Source organism: Pungitius pungitius, chromosome 14 (assembly GCF_949316345.1).
Source record: "Pungitius pungitius chromosome 14, fPunPun2.1, whole genome shotgun sequence".
Classification (NCBI taxonomy): domain Eukaryota; kingdom Metazoa; phylum Chordata; class Actinopteri; order Perciformes; family Gasterosteidae; genus Pungitius; species Pungitius pungitius.
Window position 1 is genome coordinate 13,610,721 of NC_084913.1, and position 24,682 is coordinate 13,635,402.

At 44.0% G+C, this 24,682-nt stretch overlaps 1 protein-coding gene across 11 annotated transcripts in view; it reads left to right on the plus strand.

Annotated features, from left to right (window-relative positions):
- Positions 1–3,699: 3,699 nt before the first annotated feature.
- The window catches only part of smoc1 (SPARC related modular calcium binding 1), a 33,910-nt gene continuing 12,927 nt past the window's right edge, over positions 3,700–24,682 (plus strand). For 5 of the 11 annotated variants that reach the window (XM_037485760.2, XM_037485761.2, XM_037485762.2 and 2 more), the window contains exons 1-9: positions 3,700–4,141; positions 15,637–15,832; positions 16,214–16,297; positions 17,689–17,801; positions 17,934–18,033; positions 19,729–19,779; positions 20,277–20,324; positions 22,375–22,464; positions 22,910–22,990. In XM_037485760.2, the coding sequence (XP_037341657.2) occupies positions 4,040–4,141; positions 15,637–15,832; positions 16,214–16,297; positions 17,689–17,801; positions 17,934–18,033; positions 19,729–19,779; positions 20,277–20,324; positions 22,375–22,464; positions 22,910–22,990 (865 nt within the window). In that variant the 5' untranslated portion in view covers positions 3,700–4,039. The remainder of the gene's footprint in view (positions 4,142–15,636; positions 15,833–16,213; positions 16,298–17,688; positions 17,802–17,933; positions 18,034–19,728; positions 19,780–20,276; positions 20,325–22,374; positions 22,465–22,909; positions 22,991–24,682) is intronic. The other 6 variants (XM_037485759.2, XM_037485764.2, XM_037485763.2 and 3 more) reach the window with 6 other exon arrangements.

Consider the following 24,682-nt stretch of genomic DNA (forward strand, 5'->3'; position numbering starts at 1 on the left):
CCCGGGGGCCCTGCAGAGGGCAGACAGCCCAGTCACCATGAGGTATTAATTGTGGATGACAGTGTGTAAACAGTGGGGTGAATAGACAGTGCAGGTGCGGGACACCCAAGTCCACATTCGAAAGCCCTTTTCACACCCTTTGCACTCTGTTGCCATTTCTCTTTCATTCTCTCACTACGTAACAATCCCTCGCATCTCTGATTGATGTCAGAGAGAATTGGGCTCCGCGGGCTTATTTATTTGTTGCTGTACGTTCCCGTCACTGGGCACCCTAGTGTGAGTGTAAGTGTGTGCTTATGTGCGAGTGTGTGTTTTGAAGAGGGTGATAAGAGGCCAGGTTGCTGCAGTCTATCTGCAGCTCCTCGGTCTCAGGAGATAAGGAGGAAATTGCGGCCAGTGCATGTAAAATATGGATTCATGAAGTGAAATCCAGATGAGATACTTCGACATGAGTGGGCTTTCGATTTGCCCATTCAGAGCTCGTGTTTGACAAATTGGACAACATTAACTTTACTAGCCGTCATACTGTTACAGACTGTTAACAGGGAGAGGTAATGAAATCAGTGATTGTAACATGAAATAAGCATTCACTTTGGTAAAAGTATCATCAAAGAAAATGTACTATTTATTCTGTATTCTTGAATTATTGAAGCATCAATTGATTTTATTAATGTTGATGCTAGTGACAGTGGATATATACTTTAGCTAGTTACATTTATAACAACAGATTTAAGATTTACGTTTTGAGTGTAAAAAACGGTGTTTTATAAAGTAGCTGAAGGTCTCAGATAAATTAAATGTAGGAAACGATATTTGATCAAAGTATAATTTGTCGTATAATTCGTATAATTATACAAATTGTAAACTTAAGTAAAACAACTGTTGAATGCAAACTGCCGCTTTTCCATATGGTAAATTGTTGTGTTGTCAGAAAAGGAACAGTAGTTATTTTTAAAGAGATAATAATAGAGAATAATAATTGCTTGTCACAATTACAATCATTCAAATGAATATTAGAGATGTTAAATTCGTAGTGCAGTCAAAATTAAACAGAATTGCAAATATTCACTTCAGTTTGTTCAGGTTTGTTATTTTCCATCTTGGTTCATTTTAAAGTTGTGTATCCAATTGTAAATACATCATATGTTAAAATGTCAGAGTTACTTATGAAAACAGACAAAGGTAGTGAAGTAAAAAAGTACAATATTTTACCTAACAACATTAACTGGAGCTTTTATTTTAAAATGGTTTTTAGTTCACTTAATATAAAACTGTTAATAACTGTAAAATACTGTATAATACAACAACTAAATAGTTAAGTGTTATACATTCTATCCACAACATTCAATGTACCACGTCTGAACTCTGCGAACGTCAAACTTTTCATGCATGGGCCGTCATTGCTGAACATCTGTGGCCCCCGCCCTGCCGCCCCCCCCGGCCCTCAGATCTCCGCGTGGCCTCTGACCTGCTCCGTCTGTTTCTGTGTCTACAGACACCTGCTAATTTTTGGCCAAATGTAGTTGGTGTAATCCCCCGGGGGGGACAGTGACCACGGGGTGTTGAAGGGGGGGGGGGGGGGGGACAAGGGCCCGTTGCAGTAATTGGGAAATACATTTCTTTTCATTATTTTTGTTGTCAGAGGTCTTCTTTCATGCTCGGCCAAATTACAGCAGCTTTACACCCCAGAAAAAAATGTGGCTTCTTTGTTGTTGTTAGGGTTCGGTTTGGGGGGGGGGGGGGCGTAAGCGAGAGGGAATAGCAGATATAAACTGATCTCGTTAACATTCCAAGAGACACTCCTGTGCCCCCCGCCCCCTCCCCCCCCCCCTCCCCCCCCCCTCTCCGATTTCTACTCCTCATTCTCACCTCCCACATTTCTCCACTCACACCAGATCATAAGTGGCAACAGAGTGGGAGACGATGCCCCGGGGGGTGAGAAACAGGCCCCAGAGTGGGACGCATTCCTCCCCTCACAGCTCTGATAGCGATACTACACGGGCGCTTCGCCGGGTCTCCGCGGTGGTCCAATAAAGAAGAATCTGGATACTTCACTGTCTCCAGCTCGTTTAGGCCTCCACTTTCCTCCCCTTTATGTCCATGCTCCTGTTTTCTCCCTTCCACGCATGTGGCATGACCCTCTTCACAAACTCCCTCCGTCTGCCCTGAGAAAAAAGCCCCTTTGCTCACACAGGGATCCTGAATGCTGACCCTAATTGTGCCAATTCCAGCAGCTCAATAGCTCTAATTACAAGGTTCTTCAGCGAGGCACTCAAAAAGCCGCTGAACTGTCATCCACAACAATTAAAAAATATCTATAGGGACAAAGACTGAGGGAAGGGGATTTGAGGGGGGGGGGGGGTTACCCCTCCCAGCAAAGGGCGACCGGTCGGCCCTTTTCAGCTCTTAAAAGCCCGGCTCGGCTTCCCTCGCTCACCCTCTCCAGTCTCCCATCCTCTTTTTTCACTTGCTCTCAATGGCCCACACAGTTCATCTGGAAGAGTGGAGATGGAGAAAGAGAGCTTGAAGTTTGCAGAGTGACTGCAGCGTAGAACCATGGACCGTAGTGTAAAATGATTAGTGTTGGAGAATGATTATTTAAAATGGATTTTAAGTTACAAAAGTTATACCCATAATGCAGAAATCTTTTGTTTATCAGTGTCTTTGATATATTACAGTTTAGTGCTGGATAATAACACTAATAGCAACACTAATTTATGTTAAGTTATTGTTTAATTACAGTTAGTAGTCTGTGCTTTCTCATTAATGTTAATCTTTTCATTGACATCATCAGAGGTCACATGTTGATGGTAAGGCTGGAATGCATTGTACATTTAGAAGGGTTGCTGATGTTTTTTCAAAATAATGCAGTCAAATGAAACTCCATCACTCACTATGATCTCAGATGTTACTATAGTTTACTCTATAGAGTTCACATCTCTCAGAGAGTTTCACAGAAACGTAACACTTAGTGACAGGCATTGTGGCAAGGAGGCTGTGCTGGATTGCATTAGACTGTTAACATGTATATAACAAAAAGGGCCAGGAAGTGTGCACTGATTTTGCAATTCTTCAACTGAAAACGTTGATCATTTATGGTCATATGACCTGTTATACATCCCTGCTGCTTTCTTTATAGACATCAGCCACTCTTCCAAACAATGTTCACTCTTTAAATCTTGTTTCATCACAAACAATAGTTAAGGATTAAGAGCCAGCTCAAACACCGACACACACACACACAATCACCCACACACCCCCCCCCCCCCCACACACACACACACCCACGCGCACACACACACACACACACATGCTGACTCCCTGCGGTGCTTGTGACAGCTATTGACTTTACTCAATAGATGTTTTCTATTGTGGCCCAAGTACACAGGCTAAATGTCACGGCAGCAGGATACTTGGCGGTTACAGAGCATTATATGTCTCTGAATGGGGACGAGAACCTAAAATGGGACTTCACAATCACTCGGCCATTGTTCCTGCTCTCAAAGACGGATGGTAATACTGTGAGTGTCCCTGCAGCTGCTCCTTCTCCTGACTGACCACAGCAGCCTTTCCTCCTCCACGGAGAGCTCATCTTGGACCAGTTCAAAGTTGGGCGTGGCTTCTCACCGCCCTCCCTCGCTGCCATTGGACGGCCGCGGGTGTCAGTCAGCGCTGCCTCGCCCTCCTCTGCGTTTTAAATGAAGCCGCAATTGGAGGCGAGAGCGACTCAACCTGTGGAAGCCGCCCGTGATGAGCAGCTGATCCTCCCGCAGTGGATGACTAAAAATACAACAACAAAAAAAAAAATCGCCATGGTCACCGACGAGTGATGACTTCTCGTCCCGCGCGCGCCACTTTGTGATTAGTCATTGGAGAAGTAGACAGAAGCGACATAACTAGAAGGAGAGTAGATTGCGGAGAGTGAAGCGGTGTTTTGTTTGTTTTTTGGACCTGTTGACCATCGGTGTGACAGACGGACACACACACGCGCGCGCGCGCTCACACACAGAGACCACCTGCTGCTCACCGACCATCAGCCATGTTAGTGTCAAGTTTGCTGCTTTTCACCTTTTCTCGCTTTTGGGCGACTCTGTTGGTGTGCTACCTGCCTGAAGTCTGCGCACAGAAGCCTGGCTCCCGGGTGAGTGCGTACCTGCGTGGCTCTTTGACATGCAACTCACACAGCGTGCCAAACGTCATCCTGTCGCATGTGCACGTCATCCTGTGCGCATGCGACGCGTCATGTGTGAGTTTGTGACGAAATGTTTCACCTCTCGAAAGTAGACGAAGTGTGTGGTCGGGCTTTCCTGTTTCCTTTAGGCGGAATGATTCATCTCTTCGTGGAAAAGGAAACCGAAAAATAATCAATAAAGTCAACAATTCAATGACTTTATAAACTGTCAGTCAAAGACTCGAAATTACATGTTTCGCAGGGTGAAATATTGGAACATTTGACAAAATTACGAAATATAATTTACTGCAATACCTTCAATATTCAATATGTTCTAAGTAATGTTTACAATGCAACGTTTGGACAGACTTTCAAGTAGTACTATTTATCTATTAATGGAATACATCTTAGTCTGTGTCAGTGTCTTTTATCGAATGAGTTTCATAGTTATTAGCAGCCTTACTCTTCCAGAAACATACGTTTTGGCTTGGGATGTGTGTGAGACTTGTCGTCTCTTCTAGTTGTTGGAGGAAGAAATTACCATCCTGATATCTGTGTTTAAAGTACTCTAAATTGAGTCATGATAATATGCTGTTTTAAACATATGGACCTCTCGTCCCTTCTACTTTTCTTAGACAGAACTCTTTCACCGTCCATTCGCTCCATCACTCTTCATCTCTTTCTCTCTCTCTCTCTCTGAAGCTGAAACCTAAGAGACCAAAAAGTTTAGCTGACCAATTTTAGCATCATTACCTCAACGTTTTCCCAGTGAAAGCGCTCTCAGCACCATCTTCATCCTCGACCTGGTCTGCTGCACCCCCCCCCCCCCCCCTTCCCACAGCCCACAGCGGATCAGGGACGAGAGCCTGAACTAAATTCTCCCTCCTCGTTTCCCTCGAGGCTCCATGTCAATGGGGCCTGAGGAGAGAAAACTGTTGATGTTTTAGCGACGCGTCCATCGCCGAGAGGCAGGCCGGCACCGCTCAGATGATGATGATGATGATGTGTGACGATGGTTAAGGATGGGGATCATGCATCTTTCTGTGGTGGTAGTGGAACCCAGTCTCTGCCTTAACAGCCAAGACCAAGTCACAGTCGGAATTATGTAGTTTAATTGAAAGGTAATAATGGTCTGCAGAAGGGACAAGATGTTAGAGCCAGTTTTATGATCTCACAAAAACGAAAACAATGCTTTATTGACAGTCTTAAAGGATTAAATTGGAGATCTTTATGATTTTCTGATCGTAGTAGCGGGAATGGCCTCTCTAACAAGGCAGGTGAGAGGAAGGCAGGCAAAGTTGTATTTTCTCTAAACGGTTTTAACTTTAAGAAATCCTTTCCCCAAAGGTGGCTATAACCAAGAATTAGGCCCAGCAAAGGAGGACGGCGTCCCCTCGTCCGCATCAATCCCTAATCCCCCTCATCACGTCAACCTGTCGGGGATGGGATGCAATGAGCCATCGAACCGGCATACTTTGGTGATGGCATCAGTGAAGACTCGTAAACTCTATAAAATCACAAACATAAACAGGACTGAGCGGCTAAGAGTACATACCTTCAGCCTGGCAGAGTAGGGCCCCCGTTGAAAAGCGGGAAAGCCTTTTTATTGGTGTGAGGCAGATCACAGGTCTGCATGTGTGTGTTTTAATGCATGGAGCGTGTGGGAGCAGGTTCCTGTGTGTGTGTGATTGTTTTATGTCGATCAGAGGACTTCATCATGCTGACAGTGCTCAAATGAATGGAAGTCGGGTATAAACAGATTTTTTTATTTTGATATTTACAATAGGTAATAAAATGTATATCTTGGTCGTGATGGGGCTATTTCAATAAGCTCGTCCTTTTTGCAAAAAAAACACTTAAAAGAAAAAGCACAAAGTACAGAATTCACATCTGTCATTTATTTTGGTAAAGTGAAGATGAAGCAGGTCTACACCAAAAAGAACAATGAGCAGAATAATTAAAACTATGTATTGCATATGATTCATTTGAGATTCAAGTAAAAACTATACAGTTATTATTATTGTATGTTTCGATTAGCTTGATGTAGCAAATTGGCGATATTAAATTCACAAGAGGTGCACACGCACTTAGAATGTGCATTTAAAGCTTTATATTGCGTTTGGAGTTGGAGCACACGTTTATCTCATTAAGTGGAACGATAACTATTTATAGTGTACGTGTTACCTGTATGTAATAGCCCAGATGAAATGGTGAGCGACTGTTTATAGAAGAAGAGCGGTGGTCCGTAATCACGCAGATGTGCAGTGCTCATTTCCCCATTTAGTCTTCATGGGGAAAAACCTTCTTGGCAAAGCGATAAGGTCATAGTTTCGGCATTACCGTCATTCTGTTAAAGAGTCGGGAAATACAAACCTTTCAGAACAAACTTTGTCCTGAATTTCTGTTCAGCAGCAGTTTCTGATTAGGCCCTTAAAGGAAAATAAAGTTGTTATTGGTGATGAAGCTTGTGGCTTTGGGTTCTTTGTTGTTTGATGGTGTGATTTTGAGTACTGATCACAACTACAAACATATGCTTGATTCTCTCTGCCTAGAACTTTGCTTTTTCTCACTTGGAAGGCTGCTTTCCAATAGATTCCTCCTCTTGGGATCGTGTGGGAAATCCTGTGCATAAATTTGGCTTAAAGGCACAGTGTGTTGGATTCGGGAACATCTAGCGGTGTGTTTAATGATTTCAACCGACTGAATGCCCCTCAGCTCGCTCCTCCCTCTCAGACAGCGCGGCTACGTGTGCCGTGCGCTCCAGGATCATAGTAACACTACTTTTGATAAAATACAATCCCCTAATGTGGATACGAAGGTGACTCACCATAAACACAACAACTCTTTGTTTCATTTCAACATCCTCTAAACAAACGAGCCTCATCCAAGCATCAGCTGGTTAGATCAACCAAACCGACAAAGCTGAAGAAAAGATCATGATTAACTAATTCAATGAGAACAATCTGCTGGTGGGGGTCTGAGACACTAACCACAGGATTCTTGGCGCCCTGGAGTGTGTACAGATATTACGATATATTACGATATATATTACGATATGGGTTAGTGTTCAAAGATCTGATTCAAGGCGCCTCTTTTTAATGCCGTCTTCAAAGTCGAATGGTGGAAGTGTGAAAGGATTATTTATCACAGCCAACTTTAGACTAAGAATCGATAATTAATCCACATTTAGAGGAACCTCACCCCATCAGAGACTAGATACATTTTGAATTCATGAACCATTCTCTCCCTCCCCCTCGACCGTCCTTCAGCGGCCCGTCGTGTCCGTCATGGATTGTCAAAATGGAATTCTATTCCAATCCTAAAGTTATACGTTTCCATAGTTTAAAATGAAATACCACTACATCAATGAAAAACAGACATATCTGACTGTTGGCAAGACTCGACTATTCACATTCCACCGTGTCAGTTCTTTGTGGGGGGGTCCCATAAAGCACTCTGGTTATCCCCTCACTTTTCATCATGCTGCTCACCCGCCAGCGACCAATCATCAAATTGCATGCATATGTCTCTTTGACAACATAATCAGCGAACGCATTTCACGCTCAATTTCGGCTCTTTCTAATCAGTGTAATGGTCAGTCACCGTCGAGCTCTGTGATTTCCATCATCGCTACTTCCCCCCCCCCCCCCCCCCCGCAGATCCTCCTGACAGTTGTGGTTTGTGCGTTTGCTTTTATACACATTTCTTGTCTACTTCCTTTCTGTAAGTTTGTAGTTGTGGAAGAAGACTGCCTGTGAAAGGAGTTTCGACCCCCGTGGAAGCCTTCAGAAGAATAGAGACGCTTCCCTTTGCTCTCTCCAACCCGCTCAGCAGATTAGCCTCTTCTCCCACACATATTTAATTGCTCCCTTTTGATATGAGCGTGTGTGGTCCCAGTTAAAGTATGCAATGGTGGCAAAATCTATTGAAATCTGTGAACGCACGCACACAGACTTCCTGGGAACAGCAGAGACAGCTGAGTGTTCTGCAGCCAGAATGGGGCATTAGTGACAAACAAGGAATGCTGTTAATCAGATTTGGAGTCATTTCCTAAAAAAGGAGGAACACCTCCCTGTGCCCCGTCACATACTTTTATTTTGATTGCCAAACGCCCCTCCGAATAGAGAAATGAGGAAGTCATTCTCTCCGTTTGGGTCATATTTAATCTCCTCAACATCGTCGAAAAAAGGAAATCTTATTTTGTAGCCATGACGACGACATTGAGGCTGACAAAAGGAAAACGGTAAATCAAGTCGCTGCGTGATGTGATCGGCCAACTCTGCAACTCCCTGCGCTGTTACGCAGTGTTTCACCATCTTTCAGCATATTTGGATTTCAGACCTACGGCCTGACACTTTTGGTTCAGCCTCACTGCTCTCATCACCGCAGGGGAACACAAGTGGAGCATTTTACAGTTTAACAGTAAGGACGAGCTGGACACCAAAAACGGAGCTAGACGAGATCGATAAAATGATATATCATTTGGTAATAAACGTTTCCTGGTTCCTGATGAACCCCGGTATTCATGTCAGTGAATTCTGAATAATTTCATGACATCATTTCATTGCAAACCGGAGGCTAAGGCTGCCTTTAAATGCGTTTCAATTAGCGAGATCGACTAATACCGGAGAAAAGTTACAGATGCTCAGTTCTTTAAAGCCATAATTTCTTTGTAAATTCAGTCCGTTGGGAGAGAAACTTCAGAACAACTTTGCTTAAACTTTACCTGCTGAAACATGACATTGTGGAGTAGAAGAAATGATGGAATAGCAGTTGAATGTTTGAAGCGCAAGACAGTAGCACAAACTTTGGTTCAGCTCCTGTAGCGCTCACAACATGCTACAACTTAGTTTTAAGCGTTATAAAGAATTAGTTGAAATTACAGCTCTCCTTTTCAAGACAACATGTAAAAGGAACATTGCAGAGGAGAAGAAGGGAGCTTTCCATCCATTACTTTTTTATTTTCTCCACTTTTTTTTAAATAACAAGGTTAAGTAAAGTGTGTTAATAAAAACAGCATGAGGAACGTCATTCCCTTTGTACATTTCCTGAAAACAAAACACTAGTTATTGGACAAAAGTGATTACGCTGGCCCGTTAAAAGCATACAACAGTACACAATTATCCCTGACTTTGGTGGACAACTTTCATTGGCTTCTTCCCTCTGGTGTTGACTCACTTTTATCCTCCTTTTCCACCATTTTTAAGTAATCCACGTGTCGGATAGTAAGGGAATGCCAAAAAATGAACGACACGGAGATGCATTAGAAGACCAGCTTGCACTCTGAGTTGGTTTAGTCGCATTGTTTGTGGTTGTTGGGCCCAACGGGAATAATGAGCGCTGGAACACAGAGTCACACACTCACACATCCACCCGCACACAGACACGCACACGTTGATCCCGCCCATCGCCGCCTGCGCGCGCGCACGCAAAGAATCTTTGAGTCCAAGCAGTGACGTCATTGAGGACAAGGAGCATGTGACGTCGAGCTTCAGTCGACACGTGTGAGAACAAAAGAGAACAAAGACTTTTGAGAGAAACCTCAACGTCAGACCGTTGCTTTGAATAATAACGACCACGCCGCAGCCTGTGTCTGAACTGTTCCGTCTGCAGTTTAACTTAAAACACCCACAGTGTTTTGTCCCTGCGTATATTTAACACATAAATCCGTTTTATAGATACATAAGAGCCTGACTACGTCGGTGACAGTTCAGACAATTTGCAAAACCGACAAAGAGAATTCTACCACAAAGCAGGGATCACAACTGGTGAAGAGGCCAAATCAACATTCAGCCACAAACATCGTTGTGTTGTAAACAAATGTTTGCTTCTCCTGTTTGCAGACAGGATTTGATGGATTAGCTGTTTTATCACAGCACAAATGAATAGTGTCCCAGCCGCAGGGATCTAATTGGATTTGCATTCGGCAGAATCAGTAACCGTATGACCAGTAATAATCAGTATTGCCACCACACAACTTTTGATAACAATTTCTGGATTGTTTCATTTCATTGATTCACTTCAGGGACCTTGAGCCTTATAAGCTTGGATGTACTCTCCTACTGTAACCGCCATCCACTGGCTTTCATTCATTTCTGTTCATAATCAGTATCTGTCAGCAGACCGCTGACACGTGCTTGAATGTGTCGACATTTGAATGCATTTTTCCGGCAGATTTAATTAAGGAATTTGAAATGCATTATTCTTTGAATTTGTCCACACTCCTCTTATTCCTGTCTGGTGCTCTGATGTATCTGGTATACGTATCAGGTAACATGTTATTAAACTAAACTATAGCGAGCTTATTCCACACTAATAAAAAGGTTGATAAGAGTAATACAGATGAAAATGGGATCTACTGTTCATATTGGGTTCTATGTGTGTTCCTATAGTAAAAATCGGACCAAAGAATTCAGCTCCGCGTAATGAGCTAGTTGGAAAGTTGTACTTTGTTGCACTTACTGTAAGAGACATAATCCAAGAATTGTTTATTTACTACCTTTGTTCCAGCCTGCTTTCCCCCTGTGTTTAACCTTTAAGTGTGCATGTATAAAAATGATTATTTTCTAATCATATTCTTTGTTCTTGTTCCACTGCGGGCCGGTAGATTCCCTGCCAGCGACCGTAAAAAAAAAAAGACCACTTTATTAATGCTGTAACTGTTGCACAATGGGGGTTGCATTTCACTTATTTTATGAGTAGTGAATAGAGAGCTGCGTGTGCTTCTGGCTGAGATGTGTGCGTGTGTGTGTGTGTGTGTGTGTGTGTGCTGGGGGAATTCAGCTTGTTAAATATGAGAATCTCAGTGCTCATTGTTTGCAGGGCGAGATATTGATCCAGACTCGAGTAACTTTCCCGCTGTTTCACCCTCATCTTCGACCTCATCTCCTTGCTTCCTGGGCTGAGGAGGATTCCATGTGCTCACAATGTCTGGTATTTAAGCTGTCTCTCTAAAAAGTGCTTTTCTTCTACTTGTAAATGAAGGAATAGGTCTCCGAGGAGCTGTTAACGTGAGATTGATCCTTGTAAATCTTTGATGTGATGCACAACTTTGCATAATGATCTGCAGAAACGGAGCACGGGGGAGCTTTCCCCCACATGTTTAGGTAATTAATGTTATTTGGAGCAGTGTGTGCCCCTCAAAAGGATCCAGCAATAGCTCCTGTTACATGTAGGTCTGTCCAATTTAGATGTGTTTGTTTTCTTTTGATTATGGGGCGTCGGGCGGGTCTCAACCCCAGCCATTATGAGGGGCTGTTTTCCCTCAGGAGGTAATGCCAGGTCCCATAATCCTGTAGCAGCTGATTGCTGTCAAACAGGCCTGAGCTAGACACAGTAACTGAAAATAACTCGTAGTATTTGTTTTTACCCCCTTAAGCGGCCAGATGGGTGGGGTTTACATCAGGGCAATTTGGATCGTATTGGGGAAGCTACAAGCCACGCAAAGTGTGCGCATGCTGTCAAATGCTTTGTGTGGTGCTTATAGACAAGCTTCACTCACTGGGTTGATCTCCACAAGGGTCATAGATGTTTTTCACATACTAATGTGAACCAGGCTCTGTGTCCTTCACTGTTAGTCTTGTCTTCGTTTTGGCAGGATTTAAATGTAAACCGCACATTTATTGTAGTGGTACATTTATACAGTGACTGTCGTGAGACAGTGTGGAGAGTCTCAGAAGATTAGATTAGATGCTCCGCTGTTCTAATCTAAAATTGTTATTTGGCGAGTGCGGTTATGCACCAGCAATTTAAGGTTCAATGGAGTCCATTACCCAGCAACTTATAGGCATGTCATCCGTAACACAAACCGTTTCACGCCACGCTCTAACTGCCGATAGCTTGATGTTCTCTGTCTGTCAAATGTGAAGCTACAGTCAATTAGCAGAGCACAAAGACTGGCAGTGGGTGAATCTGCTAGCTTTGCTCAGCTCAAAGGTAAAAACATTAACAAGCGCCTCTAAGCTGAATAAGTAACCTTTTTTTTAAACATTGTGGGGAGCGGACCACGGTCCTCCTTCAATCAGAGAGTTGTTGGTTTGATTCCCTGCTCCTCCAGCACCCATCATTGGTCCGGTAGCTGTCACTACAGTGTTGAATGGTGTGAATGTTGTAAACTGTGTCCAAACCAATTCTCCAGCACATTGTTTGTTTCTTTTTATGACACTGTAACCAGCAACTTTAAACAGGCGTATGCTGAGCTTTATTTCTTTAAGTTCATGCAAAGTAACTTTCCTTTTAATACTCATGTGCACATTATAGAGTAAATGAGACTACTGGGCTGCCAGCAACTTCACCTTAAAAGCTGAACAATAAAGTCAAAATGTTCCTATAAGGCATGCTTTCTTTTCTTTTCCCAACTGTGAATTGGGAAACCTTTCCTTATCTGCCGGATTCTCGGGTTTCACCTTTACGGGAGACGAGTCTGTGGGTGGGACGGTATGACCGAGAAATGACTACGTGTGGGAGAGCTGGTAGGACTGTTTATTTCCACTTACTGCACAACGTCGTCTCGAAAACCTTTATTTCACGTTTTATATGACAGAGGAGGCCGAGCGGCTGAATCCATTAAGGCTGTGCGTCAGGGACGGGGGGGGGGGGGGACGGGTCAGCCTCTGTGGCTCTTAACTTTTTACAAATCGAAGGGTTCATCACTTTGACACACTGTTTCAGTACATCCACAGAACGTGGAGGAACATGTCATCGCTGGCTTCCAGCTGCGTGCTTCTCGCTTCTCGGGAAAACAACGCAGGCACAATGCAGATACGCGTTTCTTTCCCCTACGACATTGTGCCTGTCCTTCACCTAAAAACCGCCAAAGTTGAACTGAAGCTCCATGTTTTCTATGTCTCATTGCATGTGCATTTGTTCATGAAGAGGCACATCATGATTTAGTTTTCCTCTGGGCTGTTTTTCTACTATTCTTCGATGCTTTTCAAGGCTGAAATCCCATCTATTACTGTGGTGGTTCTGTTCATATCGTTACGCTGAGGGAAGTTGGATTGACGTCCTCTAAAGTATTATTTGCAGTTTATCCTTTCACCTTGTTAGACGATTTATGAGAAGTATGCAGCAAAACAAGTCTCTTTGTGCTCAGAACTTGGATGTTCTAACAGGATATATAATGTTTTCTATTGATATAAAAACATGTGATCCTGTACAGTATTTTCAGAATATTTCTCCTCTTACTTCATCTTACTTTATTTGGAACATACCGAGGCTTCAGTGTCTATTTCTACTTCAGGAAGAGTCTAATCTCTTTCTTCTCAGATAATTAGGTAGATAAGGCAAAATAACTTCCCAACCATTCTGCCCAATGTGTTATAATTAGTTATAAAATCCGTCCTGTGGAGGGGAAATTATTCCACATTTTTTCCAATGAGTTTCAGGACTAAAACACGCTGTAAAAAGGGCTGTTGTCATCACTAATATGAACACGATGCAAACCAATTCATTTGCATGCGACACAGGTGCTATTAGCTCACCAGTTGGAAGGCTTTTCACCACATGAATGATGATTAAGTTGCTGGGATTTAGAACTGAATGACTGTGAGCGCTGGCAGATGCTCTGTGGTAACAGGGAAGTAAAAAAAACCCACAAATGATTATTTGTCTCATTTACTTCACCACATTTTGGATTTACAATTTGTGCTACAAGTTTAAATCCCTGTGTCACTTCCCGGTCGCCAAAAGGGAGAAGACTAAGATATATTATAGTATGTGACAAAGAAATAAACATCCAAGTAGTTTGAGTGAGTCGGCCTCATTTGTGGCCCTACTGAGGTTCAAAGGTTGAACTGAAATATGTTGCTGTTACTTTGGTGATTGCCTGCTTTCTCGTGCATCGCGGCTAAATCTCTAGACAGTAAATGGACGAAATGCAACAAGACACATGTTCCCCTGAAGATTATTGAGTTAGTGTTAGTATTAGTTTTTCCCTGACTTTTATTCATATAAATAAGTATTTTCATTTCCTTTAGTTTAGTTTTTTTAATTTTTCTGTACAGCGTACACTAAAACACTATTCTAAATATGAAGTAAATATTTCCCGAGGTGAACACCTCCAGTAATGAGAAAATGACAGGGTTAGTGTCCAAACAGTGTCACGGATACTTGAAAAATGATGTTACTGGCAGTTGCTACGGAGCAGAATGGTTGAAGACGCAAAGACCTCAGACAAGACGGCTCTGACTGGAGCAGTCAAACTTAAACACCAATAATAATATAAACGCAAAGCCATAAATGCGCAGAGTGCTTTGTTGGCAGAGTGAATGAATCAGGCGGTTAATCTGTTTAGGCCACGAAATGAACACCCCTGTTAATTAATTTGTATATGAGATCCAGTTTTACACCAACTACTTCATGACGTCAGTGGCTTGGCTTCGATAGCATCTACACTTTGTTCAGGTCTGTCTGATTGGCCTTAATATGTTTGGAGAAAATCTGTCTCCGAGCAACAATTTCACTGTTGTTCAAAATACAGTCGGGCATTATGATGAGGAGGGAGAGGAAGAATGAAAGGTGTGGTTGCATACACGCACTCTGGACTGTGGATCATTTTTTTAAAAGATTGTCCGATAGGAGTTGGCAAGTGAAGGACAGAAACTGGGCTTTTTTGTTTTCTGGCTGCGTTTCATTTTCCATCACCTCCTTCCCTCCATACCTCCCCCTAATGAGATCTGCTGTGTCCGATCAAGAGCCCCAACAAGCTCGATGCTGTTTACTTTAAGAGGCCGTGGGTGAAAACTGTTTTCTCGAGAATTGCTCAATTTCTGTCCTTCTTTTGGTCTTTTGAGCAGCTGTCATTGAGTGTGAGGAATCCAGATCTAATAAAGAGCTCCTGGTGTTATTTCAACGCGAGCTGGCTCGGCTGCGCTGCTGGCACACTGTTTCCCCCGCAGAGGACTCTGGTGCCCCTCGCTGCACGCCTACTCTCTCGCTCCGCGCTAACCCACAACTCCATCTTCCTGCTGCAGTTTGCGTTCCCCCTGAAATCCTTCAGACCTTCAATATATTTGAGGCGGCTGCAAAGCCAAGAACCATTACTGCTGTCAGAGAGAAGGACGCCTTCCAACGGCAGAGTAGGACCGGCTCACTAATAGATCATGAGTGACCCGGGGGGGGGGGGTGCTCTGATTGTGGTTTGGGTCCTTTGAAACCCAATCGAGGTTCGAACCGTCTTCAGCCAAAGATCCATTAGATAAACTGGCCCTCAGGTTGAGTGCGGAGCTCGTTACAGTAGCCTAAACAAAGAGAAGCAGCGCTTGAGGACGGAAGAAATGTTTTGAGCAAAATGTGGAAGTGAACCATGTGTCCAGTTTTGTGCGTTAGTTTGGCATCATTTCAGATCCAGCTGAATGCAGCCTTTGTTCAAGCACAGTAACTCTAGAAAGAACGCCAAGGAGCCCAAAAGAAAGCAGTTCTTGGTGGAATAAGAGTAAATGAAATAGTTAAATGTGTCGTTGCAGTGGCTGATCGGAGACAGGGACAGTCACTGTGGGGTCATCTGCTCCCGGACACAGGGCAAGCCGGTGTGCGGCTCGGACGGCCGCAGCTACGAGACGGGCTGCGAGCTGCAGAGGGCGCGCTGCAAGGACAAGGCGCTGACACTGGCCCACCGCGGCCGCTGTCGAGGTGAGGACTCGACCCGCGTTTTCACTCCACGTAAGTGCTCCGAGGAGATCTACCCACGGATGGAACCTCCGATGAGTCACCGGTGACCAGAAACTGTTGACGTGCATGCTTGCACACTGTGTGTCAGCACTTGGCACTGGAAGTTTGATACAACAGAATTCGCATTATTTGGGGATTTCCCGAACGGCTATATATGTAGAATATGTATTCTAGTCTTCAAATGTGTCAAGACATATTGAGATGAATGCAAGAGGGTTGAAATTAGGATAGAATTATTTTCGCCTCTATCGCCGCCGGAAAGGTTCCCCAGAACATCGGCCTAAAGGGCTTTGATATTGGATCCAGTTGCATGCTGCCTTGCCTTAACCATGCCAAGACTCCACAAAGCTGCAGGTCACTTTTCTGTTTCAGGTAAAAATTGGGCGAAAATCGATCAGTTGCCGCCGGCCCCGGCACCAACCTCCACGTCGGAGACGAGTGGCGTGGAGCTCAAAGGTAAGGCCGCCAGGCGCCTTTTGAATCTGAACCAACGGGACCAGAAACACGGTGGAGGACGGAGCTCAAATGGCATGACGGGTCCTTCTGTAGCAAAGACTCAGCGGCAGCACTAAATCAGAGACTTAACACCGCACACGGTAACCAAAGCTGTCACGGCTCCGAGCAAAAACCAAGACGGAAAAGTAGGACTCAAAGAGGAGCCGTCAGAAGGGGGAACTTAGCTGAAGATGTCTTTCATTTTCCGCTGTAGGCGTGTAAGTTGTTACAGACCAGGGTCGCACACTTCCTCGCTTTCTGGATGCCAGCCGCCCAACGACATCAAAGATTGATAGGTCTGGAGTCAAGGTTGGAACATGGCATTTCCTCCCTTTTCTCCTGCCCTCATTTTTATATTGAGAAAACCACAATCCCCAACAAATCCATTTCTGGAGGCAACCTTGCGTCGCCTGTATGCTAATACACGTTTTGCTTTCATAATAAACGGCGTGCCAGGGAGAGGAGAGCTGGGCACAGCTCACCCGGTCTTCGTAGGTGCAGTAAGCCGGTTTTGTTGTAGTGGAACGGCAGATGTACTCAAGCAGGCAGTTCATTAAGAAGCCCTCGTTCACCATGGCAAAGCCTGGAAAAGGCCTTCGGAGGTGTGTGTGTGTGTGTGTGGGATTCAGATCAGAACAATTTTTCCCGTCAGGTTATGTAGTACGTGTTTGGCACACAATCAAACTCTCCTGGCAACATGCGCCTTTGGATGTGCGTTATTTCTGCCTTTTCACGGACTTGTTAGTGATTCGTTGAGGTCTTCAGCAGGACGTTGGACGGATTCTGTTTGTTCCTTAAACGACACAAGAGCTAGAGTTTAATAAGCCCGTCTGTATATTAGGATTAAATGCACTCTCACTCACAGTCCACATTATCCATCTCTGCTCCGTCCTGTTCAGGGACCTCGGCAGCCAGCTCTGCCTCTGCCAGGCTTTGACTTTGGAGGGGACAACATGTCTGTCTCCTTTCTGGTCCAGAGACACGTTTGTAATAAAACTCCCCATGGCGTGGGGGTGTGTGTATGCTCGACTCCACAGGAGCTGAGAGTGCAATAAAAACAGTAGTTGCTGACGGGTTTTTGAGGCAGCGACCGGCTGGTGCAGAGCCCACTTCTGTCTCCCACCTCTCTGCCCCCACCTCCCTCTGTGTCTCCTGACAGCAGCAACGCGGCCATTGTGTCCGTCCAAAGCGTCCGGCGTTGGTAAAGTGTGTTCGCAGCGGTCAGCGCCTGCCCGGTGCGAACGGGGTGTTGTTGACACAGAACACATGTCTCCGGTGAAAAAAGACAACACAACAGCAGCGCTGTGTGTACTCGGTGTGTGAGAGCGGGCTGTCCTGTTAATCTGTTACAGATGCAGGTCAGTCCAAGTGTCGCGTTGAGAGGAACCAGGCCCTGGAACAAGGCAGGAGACCTCAGGAGGCCCTGTTTATCCCAGAATGCAACGACGACGGCACATTCACGCAGGTTCGTCGCGCCACAACCACACATTTCTTCCCCTTTGTCCTTCGCTTTTCTCAAGACTTTCCCGTGAAACCTTCTATTGTTGCTCGTCATGTGCATGATTTGGTTGGTCTATTTAACTATTATTATCTGCAGGTCCAGTGCCATACGCTGACAGGTTACTGCTGGTGTGTCACCAGTGACGGCAAGCCAGTGAGTGGCTCCTCGGTGCACAACAGGACCCCGGTGTGTTCAGGTACTGGGGGAGAGGGGGGGGGGGGGGGGGGGGGAAACGAGCAAAATGTCTTTTTTTGTGAGAATGTCATCGGCAGCAGAGCTTGCCTCCAGCTTGTGTGACTTAAAGTCCCGTGGGATGGTTGGATGTTCTTTATTAGGGTGGAGAGGCAGCATATGTAAGATCTCCCTGGAAGCCAAGTCACTGAGGTTTGAGCCAATTATCTTTCAGTCCCTTTAGGAACTGGAGTTTTTTGACACAGTTCAAGCAGAAACAGTTCAAATTCATAGCGCTTTATTGAGCAAAAGGTTCAGGATGGATGCAGCACAGTGCGTCTGGGCCTGTGCGTAACAGCTAAAGAGTGGGCACATCTGTATTTCATGTCATGTGGCATACAGCAGGTGCAGGGTCAACGAGAAAGGCTAATGGGCACACATTATTCGTCCTGCTGTTAGCAGGCCAGAGGAGAGGAGAGCTGCGCTTGGGATGGGAACACTTTATGATAATCACCATCATTTTCCCTCAGAAGATAATACACATGGGTCTTTGCCAGAATTGGATTGCACAGACCACTAGAGCATATGGTGCAAATTTTGTGTGGAGAGTGCGGTGAGAGCGGTCGCATGCCCCTGTGAAGCAGCTCAGCAGAGCGCCTGAGGCTTCCCGCCCCCTCGCTTCTCCCTTATCTCACTCTGTCTGCCTTCCTTTCTCTGCATTTCCCCACCTGTGCCACTAATCACCAGTATGGTTTCCCCTGGCACCTGCTGAGTCGCAGTCCTTTCAGTAGGATCAGTAAATGGAGCATGGTCGCATATCCATTCGGACGGGAAACCACTTCTCCCAGGTACAAAAGCCCAGTGTACTAGAGCGGAGCGGAGGTTCAGAGTCAATCCCAAGTTATGACGTGTTTCTGCAGCAAACAAAGCTTTTTACGGGATGAAACAATTCATTGTGCATCTAGAGAATGACTCTTCTGTGCACCACAGGACCCAAATGTGTATTTAGTAAAAAAAAAAAACGAACCAGGCCTGTTTATTATATGTTCATGGATTGTTTTAAATCTTTGGATCCACTAGAAATGTTAAAAAAAAAGAAATGAAAGTGGCCCCGCTGTGTCCACATGAACCAGCTCGAGGAAACTCTTCCGTCAGTCAACACAGTTCATTCATGTTTTTGAACCATCTTCTGATGTCTTTCGACAAACCGTGTGGTTCGATAGCTCTGCTTCCTTCAGAAGTCACCTCTGTAAAGATGGCATGAAATATCTAGATGGAAAAGAAAAAAGAGTAGGGACCAGATTGGAACTTTTTGGCAAAGCAGAATTACTTTGCTCTGTAAATGTATTCAGTGATCGCTGTGGTTATATTTTGGTCTGAAAATGTAATTCTACCTGGGAATTCAGTCGATTCATCTATTCTTTTGTTTTTCAAGCAAAAACTTTAACGGTCTATTGTTTCATGCTTCTTAAATGAAACCAGGTCCAGGTCTAAATAAAGTTGACAAAATTCGTAAAGGTAGTTTAAGGAACTACAGTGTCTCTACCGGTTTCCTTTCTGTCCTCCATAAGATCCAATATCTTCATTGTTTCATGCAAAGGTATGTATGACACTGGGACCACAGTCTGGGTACAGTAAACCTAAAACCGTATGCAGCTGCTCCAAATGTACCTGCCCCGTAAACTATGACCCAAATCAATCATCTCACATACATTTGCAGGAAACTTCCGTGAATTTATGGGAACTCATGCTGGGACAAGTGGATTGTCAGGTAGTACATTTCCTTCCAGTTGCCTTGACTCAAAATGCCTCCACTTTGCCCACCTAATTTTCCCTCATGCATCTCTGCATGCGTGACTACTTGCATGCGCCAAACCATAATTCAATTTGCAAATGTACGTCTGAATATAACGGCATACGCACAGATGGTGCAGATCACACAGGTTTGCATTAGTCATCAAATAATGCCAATAGCCTGATGTCTCAATGTGCTCCCGCTACCAAGTACTAACAGAATATGATCATCAAACCTTCTCAAACTTAGTTAAGTATTTCAGTGGTTTGGAGGAAGGATTTTTTTTTTTTTTAAAGATTCATTGACTCAAGCCGAATAATTTATTTAAAATTACAACTGTGTACATTTGGGGTTTCTTTTTGCTTCAAAAAGAGCATTTTGGAATCAAGCTCTTGAAACGTCCCACAGGAGTTGGTGCTGCCTTCTGTCTTTGCTTTGTACCTGTTATGTTTTTTTTACTCTTGTCTTCACAGGGTCAGTAACCGATAGACCACCCGGGCCACCGAACCCTGGTAGAAAAGGTGAGTTGGGATCGGCTGTGAGTTTGGTGTGTGTTTTCGTGGGTGCATGTGAGTGCTTCCATTTGAGTGATTGAGTTGACCTGGTTTAGTTCTGTCTGGTCCGTGCAAAGTCCATATTTGCGCAGAGCAGAAAAGTACATGACTGATGTTTCGCTTAGTGTACTTGGATTTAAATGTTCTTCATATTTAAATAATATATCTTTAAACTAGTGTTTTGTAAGTATGTGGTTTTGCTCTAGTCTTCTAGTCTTAGTCTTCCTTCAAATGGGATCTGTTGATGAAACTGCAACAGTTTCTTTATTATTAAGCACTTTAATTGTTTCCAAACCCAGAGGTTATTTTATAACCTAATTTATTTATCGATGCTTCCATTAATTGTTCTTCTTTCCCCCTAGCAGTCTGTAGCTCACAGTCCAGACCTGGATCAAACAGTAATTGACAAATACTGTAAGTTACAGAATTTGTTTTAACATGCAGCTCAGTCAACAACAGTGTAAAACAAAATAGTCAAAAAGGAATAAACCAAACGGTGGAACTTATTTCTGACCCAGGGTTACACCTGACTGAGATCAACGTTGTATCTGCTCTATTTTATTATTTACAGTTTGACCAGATCAGGTCAGTTTGTCCTCATTTGTTTCGATATGCAGACAAGCCGTCTCATTCAAGGTCTTTAGTGTTTGTAGAATGACTCCAGTTCTCTGTGGTTTGCTTTTGATCACATTATTTCCTAAGGAACTTTCCAGATGCTACAGCACTGGACATGGGTGAGTATTCTAGGAAACTGAATTTACAGCATCATCTAAGATTCATTACAACTTATCAATTTCTTAAATAGAACACCGACTCTCTCAGCCTGTGCATGTCTATCTAAGGCAAACTGAGAATGAAAGTGTCACGGTGAAGGAATTCCGCGCAGACGTCATAATTGGTCATCAACAACTCGTTGTGCGATGTATTTGTATATATTGTATTTGTTTTTGTAAAAAAACATTTGTATTTATTCTTTATTCTGACTTGTGCCATTTAAATTAAGTGTTATGGTTAGGCCATCATTGTGTTACCAATTAACTGCTTCTTCAACACTTGTTTAAAAAGAGAGCAAAGGGCAATGAGGCTTTTTTTCCACACAGACACCCTAGTTTCTATGGCACAAAATGTGCACAAGAGTTATTTGATTTTGCAAAAGTGTAGTTAAGGTCTAGCTCAGGATGACGGGGGAGGCTGCAGCACAAGGTGAGAGATGGTCGGTCGGTTTTGGTCCCGGCCCCTGGCGCTCTGCACCTGGTGGTCATCATGGTGATCATCATGTATCATAGTGTTCAGGCTGGATGCAGCACATCTGTATTGCAAGGATTTAAAAAAAAGAAAAAACGTCCACATAGCGTTGTTTTACAATATTAGGAAACAGCCCCAAATGAAACAGCCCCAAATGAAAGATCATGACAATGGTGAAGGTGATGCTCGAGGAAAGACCACGAGGTCATCACATTCTTAAGTATTTACACGCTTGGGGAAAGTAATGTTTCAAATTTCTACTGAACAAATACAAGTTCAAATGGCTGATTGCGGCAAGGAAAACCCCCAAAAGACTTATTTTCGAGTGACATGAATATCCAGAAGAAATCCCGGCCAAGTGGATACAGCATACCACCTGTATTAGGGCCAAACGTAACCGCATACACCGGATGAGCGCTATTAAGCAGGCCGACCAATCGGACGACTCAGCAAATCTTATTTCAGTCCAGAGGTCCGTCCACCGCGGGGTTTGGGTTAGTTGTGAGTGAGCGACACCCGCGCTGCCCTCATATGTGTGTGTGTGTGTCTGTGTGTGAGTGTGCGTATGTGTGGTTTACATTGTGATTGTGAGGAAGTGTGCAGCCTGATGATGTTGGTGTGAGAAGTGGATTCCTGCGTATGTGAGAGATGTTGTTCTGCTCTTCTATCTTTCTCTCCGTCTGTTTCTCTCTCTGTCTTGGCCGGGCCATGTGCAAATCCCAACCATTCAACAGTTCTGGAGAGTAGATTGTATTAACCTCAATAATGGTAGTCTCCTTCCGTTTCTTTCTCACTCTCAACCCAGATGATGGCTCCAAGCCCACGCCCACCATGGAGACTCACGTCCCCCCTGAGGGTGACGGTAAGGCTCCTGTTGTTCCACCTCCACCTGTCACACAGTGCTAAGATCCTCCCTCGAGGTTTCCATGGCGATGCGACTCACAAGGTCTCTTTTGTAAACCTGTCGGTTCTCAGATTGTTCCGACACCTCGGCGAAGCTGCAGTGTGTCAGGACTATTAATATTCAAACTCAAGACGCCATTTCTTAAGAATGCACCATTGTATTCAACGGAAAACTCCCAACAGTTGAAAATAACAGATGACACATTTGATATTTTTGGAACTGCTGGGATGCTTGACTGCAATTTCAATTTTAAGTTTGTGGGCAAAGCTCGGCGGTCCAAGTGTTTGAAGTAGGCTGCCGCTGGCGGGTCAGGGCTGAATGAGGCGAGCTGTGGGGAATTCTTTGACAATCATCTGACGGTATGGATTTCATTGATCTGTGTTCTGTCTCCCTGTCATCGCAGAAATAACCGCCCCAACGCTGTGGATAAAACAGCTGGTTTATAAGGAGAATAAGCAGAACAGCTCCACTTTGAGAAAGCAAGGTGAGCCAAACGTCTTCATTGATATGAATCTTTAATCACACTTAAAAATGGTTTCGAGCAATAAGGCATCAAGTCTCTATCAAGGCAGTGGCACAGATATACAGCCTCCCTTAACATATCACTGATAAAACCACCACTTCTTCCAGGACACTCAAAAATCATGTTTTTATAGGATACATTTTTAAATCTACCCCACATTGATCTTGTAAATGAGAACTTGACACAACATGGAATAAAGTGAGCTCAGAAAGCTGGTTTGAGGTGAAGTTTTCCCGGTCTGAGGACAGCGCCGTGCTGCCGGTGTTATGTTTCTTGTTTTCTTTCCTCTGGTCTAATTTGTTTTAGCTCTCTCTGTCTCTTTTTCATTCACCCCCCCCTCCCCGACATGTCCACTACCCTGTGGGTACGCCTTTCACGCTTTGCAAAGTTAGGGTTAATCATGTTTTGCATAGATTACACAGGTTTTAGAAGATGAGTAGAATAGTTTGAACTGTTGTGTCTCCATCATCCAAATGTTATAACAACAAAAGCCCTCAAACATTCTGACCAAGTGCTGTGTTTATCTGCCACTGCATCTGCACACACTAATATTATTGCTGAATACGTGTGTACATTTTAAAGTTAATTAGGTAAGGGAGGTGCAGCATTAAAGAAGCTGAGAGCGATTCTCCGTGACAGCTCTTTAAAACTTCAGTGGGAACACCAGCTTCCTGTTTCCAATTAGCATCCGATGTCCTCCGAGTACGAGCAACAAGGCCGACTGCAGAGGACGTGTCATCACGTCTGAGAGAGACATGAGCACCGTGTGTGTCCTCGACTGCATCTGTGTGTGATTGCGTCCTGTGTGTGTGTGATTTTGTGTATGTGTGTTTCAAAAGGAGATTTAACGCCTGTTTCGAATATGTGTGCTAGTGAAAGAATGTGTGTGCATGAAAGTACATGTTTGCATGTTTTCATAGTTTGGCAGCAAACGTTCTTTTACTTTTTTAAATGTGCCCTCTTCATGATAGTTAATGTTAATACAGTAGTTATTTCATAGACCTATTTAAAAACCTTATTAATCTAGAATTTGTTTTTCCTTTTATCCTCTCTTTCATTCTCTCCCTAACTTGGTTCTTTCTTTGCATTCGCTTTGCATTTAAAACATTCAAATCCCCAAATATCGAGAGTGACTGTTGGCCATGTAGGGAAGGTTTGGTGCAGCAAACCGTCAACATTTAGAGCATTTTTTCTCCTCACACACTACTAAGTACTATAAAGCAGCCCCCCTTTCATTCACATCAACTACAGTATTGCTTAACTGGATTTCTGGATACCCCACAATTATGATCAAGAGCGATATGCTGTTAAAGTGATGCAAAGATCCCTTTTCAAATCGATGCTTTGTTGCCAGACTGTTACTGATACTCTCTAACCACTTACCCCCCACCATGCTGCGAGGCAAAGCAAATGTTGAGGGGAACTAGTCCCACTGTGCTGTCCAAGAACACGAGTTGGGATAAAATCTGTGTGTGTGTTTAAGGTGATATTTGCGTACGTGGTTTATGGCAGCTTGAGCAGTTCTTACTTCTTCTTACAGCAACACGCCGTGACCAAACAAGCTGACCAACGATACGCAAGACAGTCGTGTTAAGACCCCACCGTCATCTCTGGCTTATCTACCTGCATACCTACTCACACAGTTCCCCCATT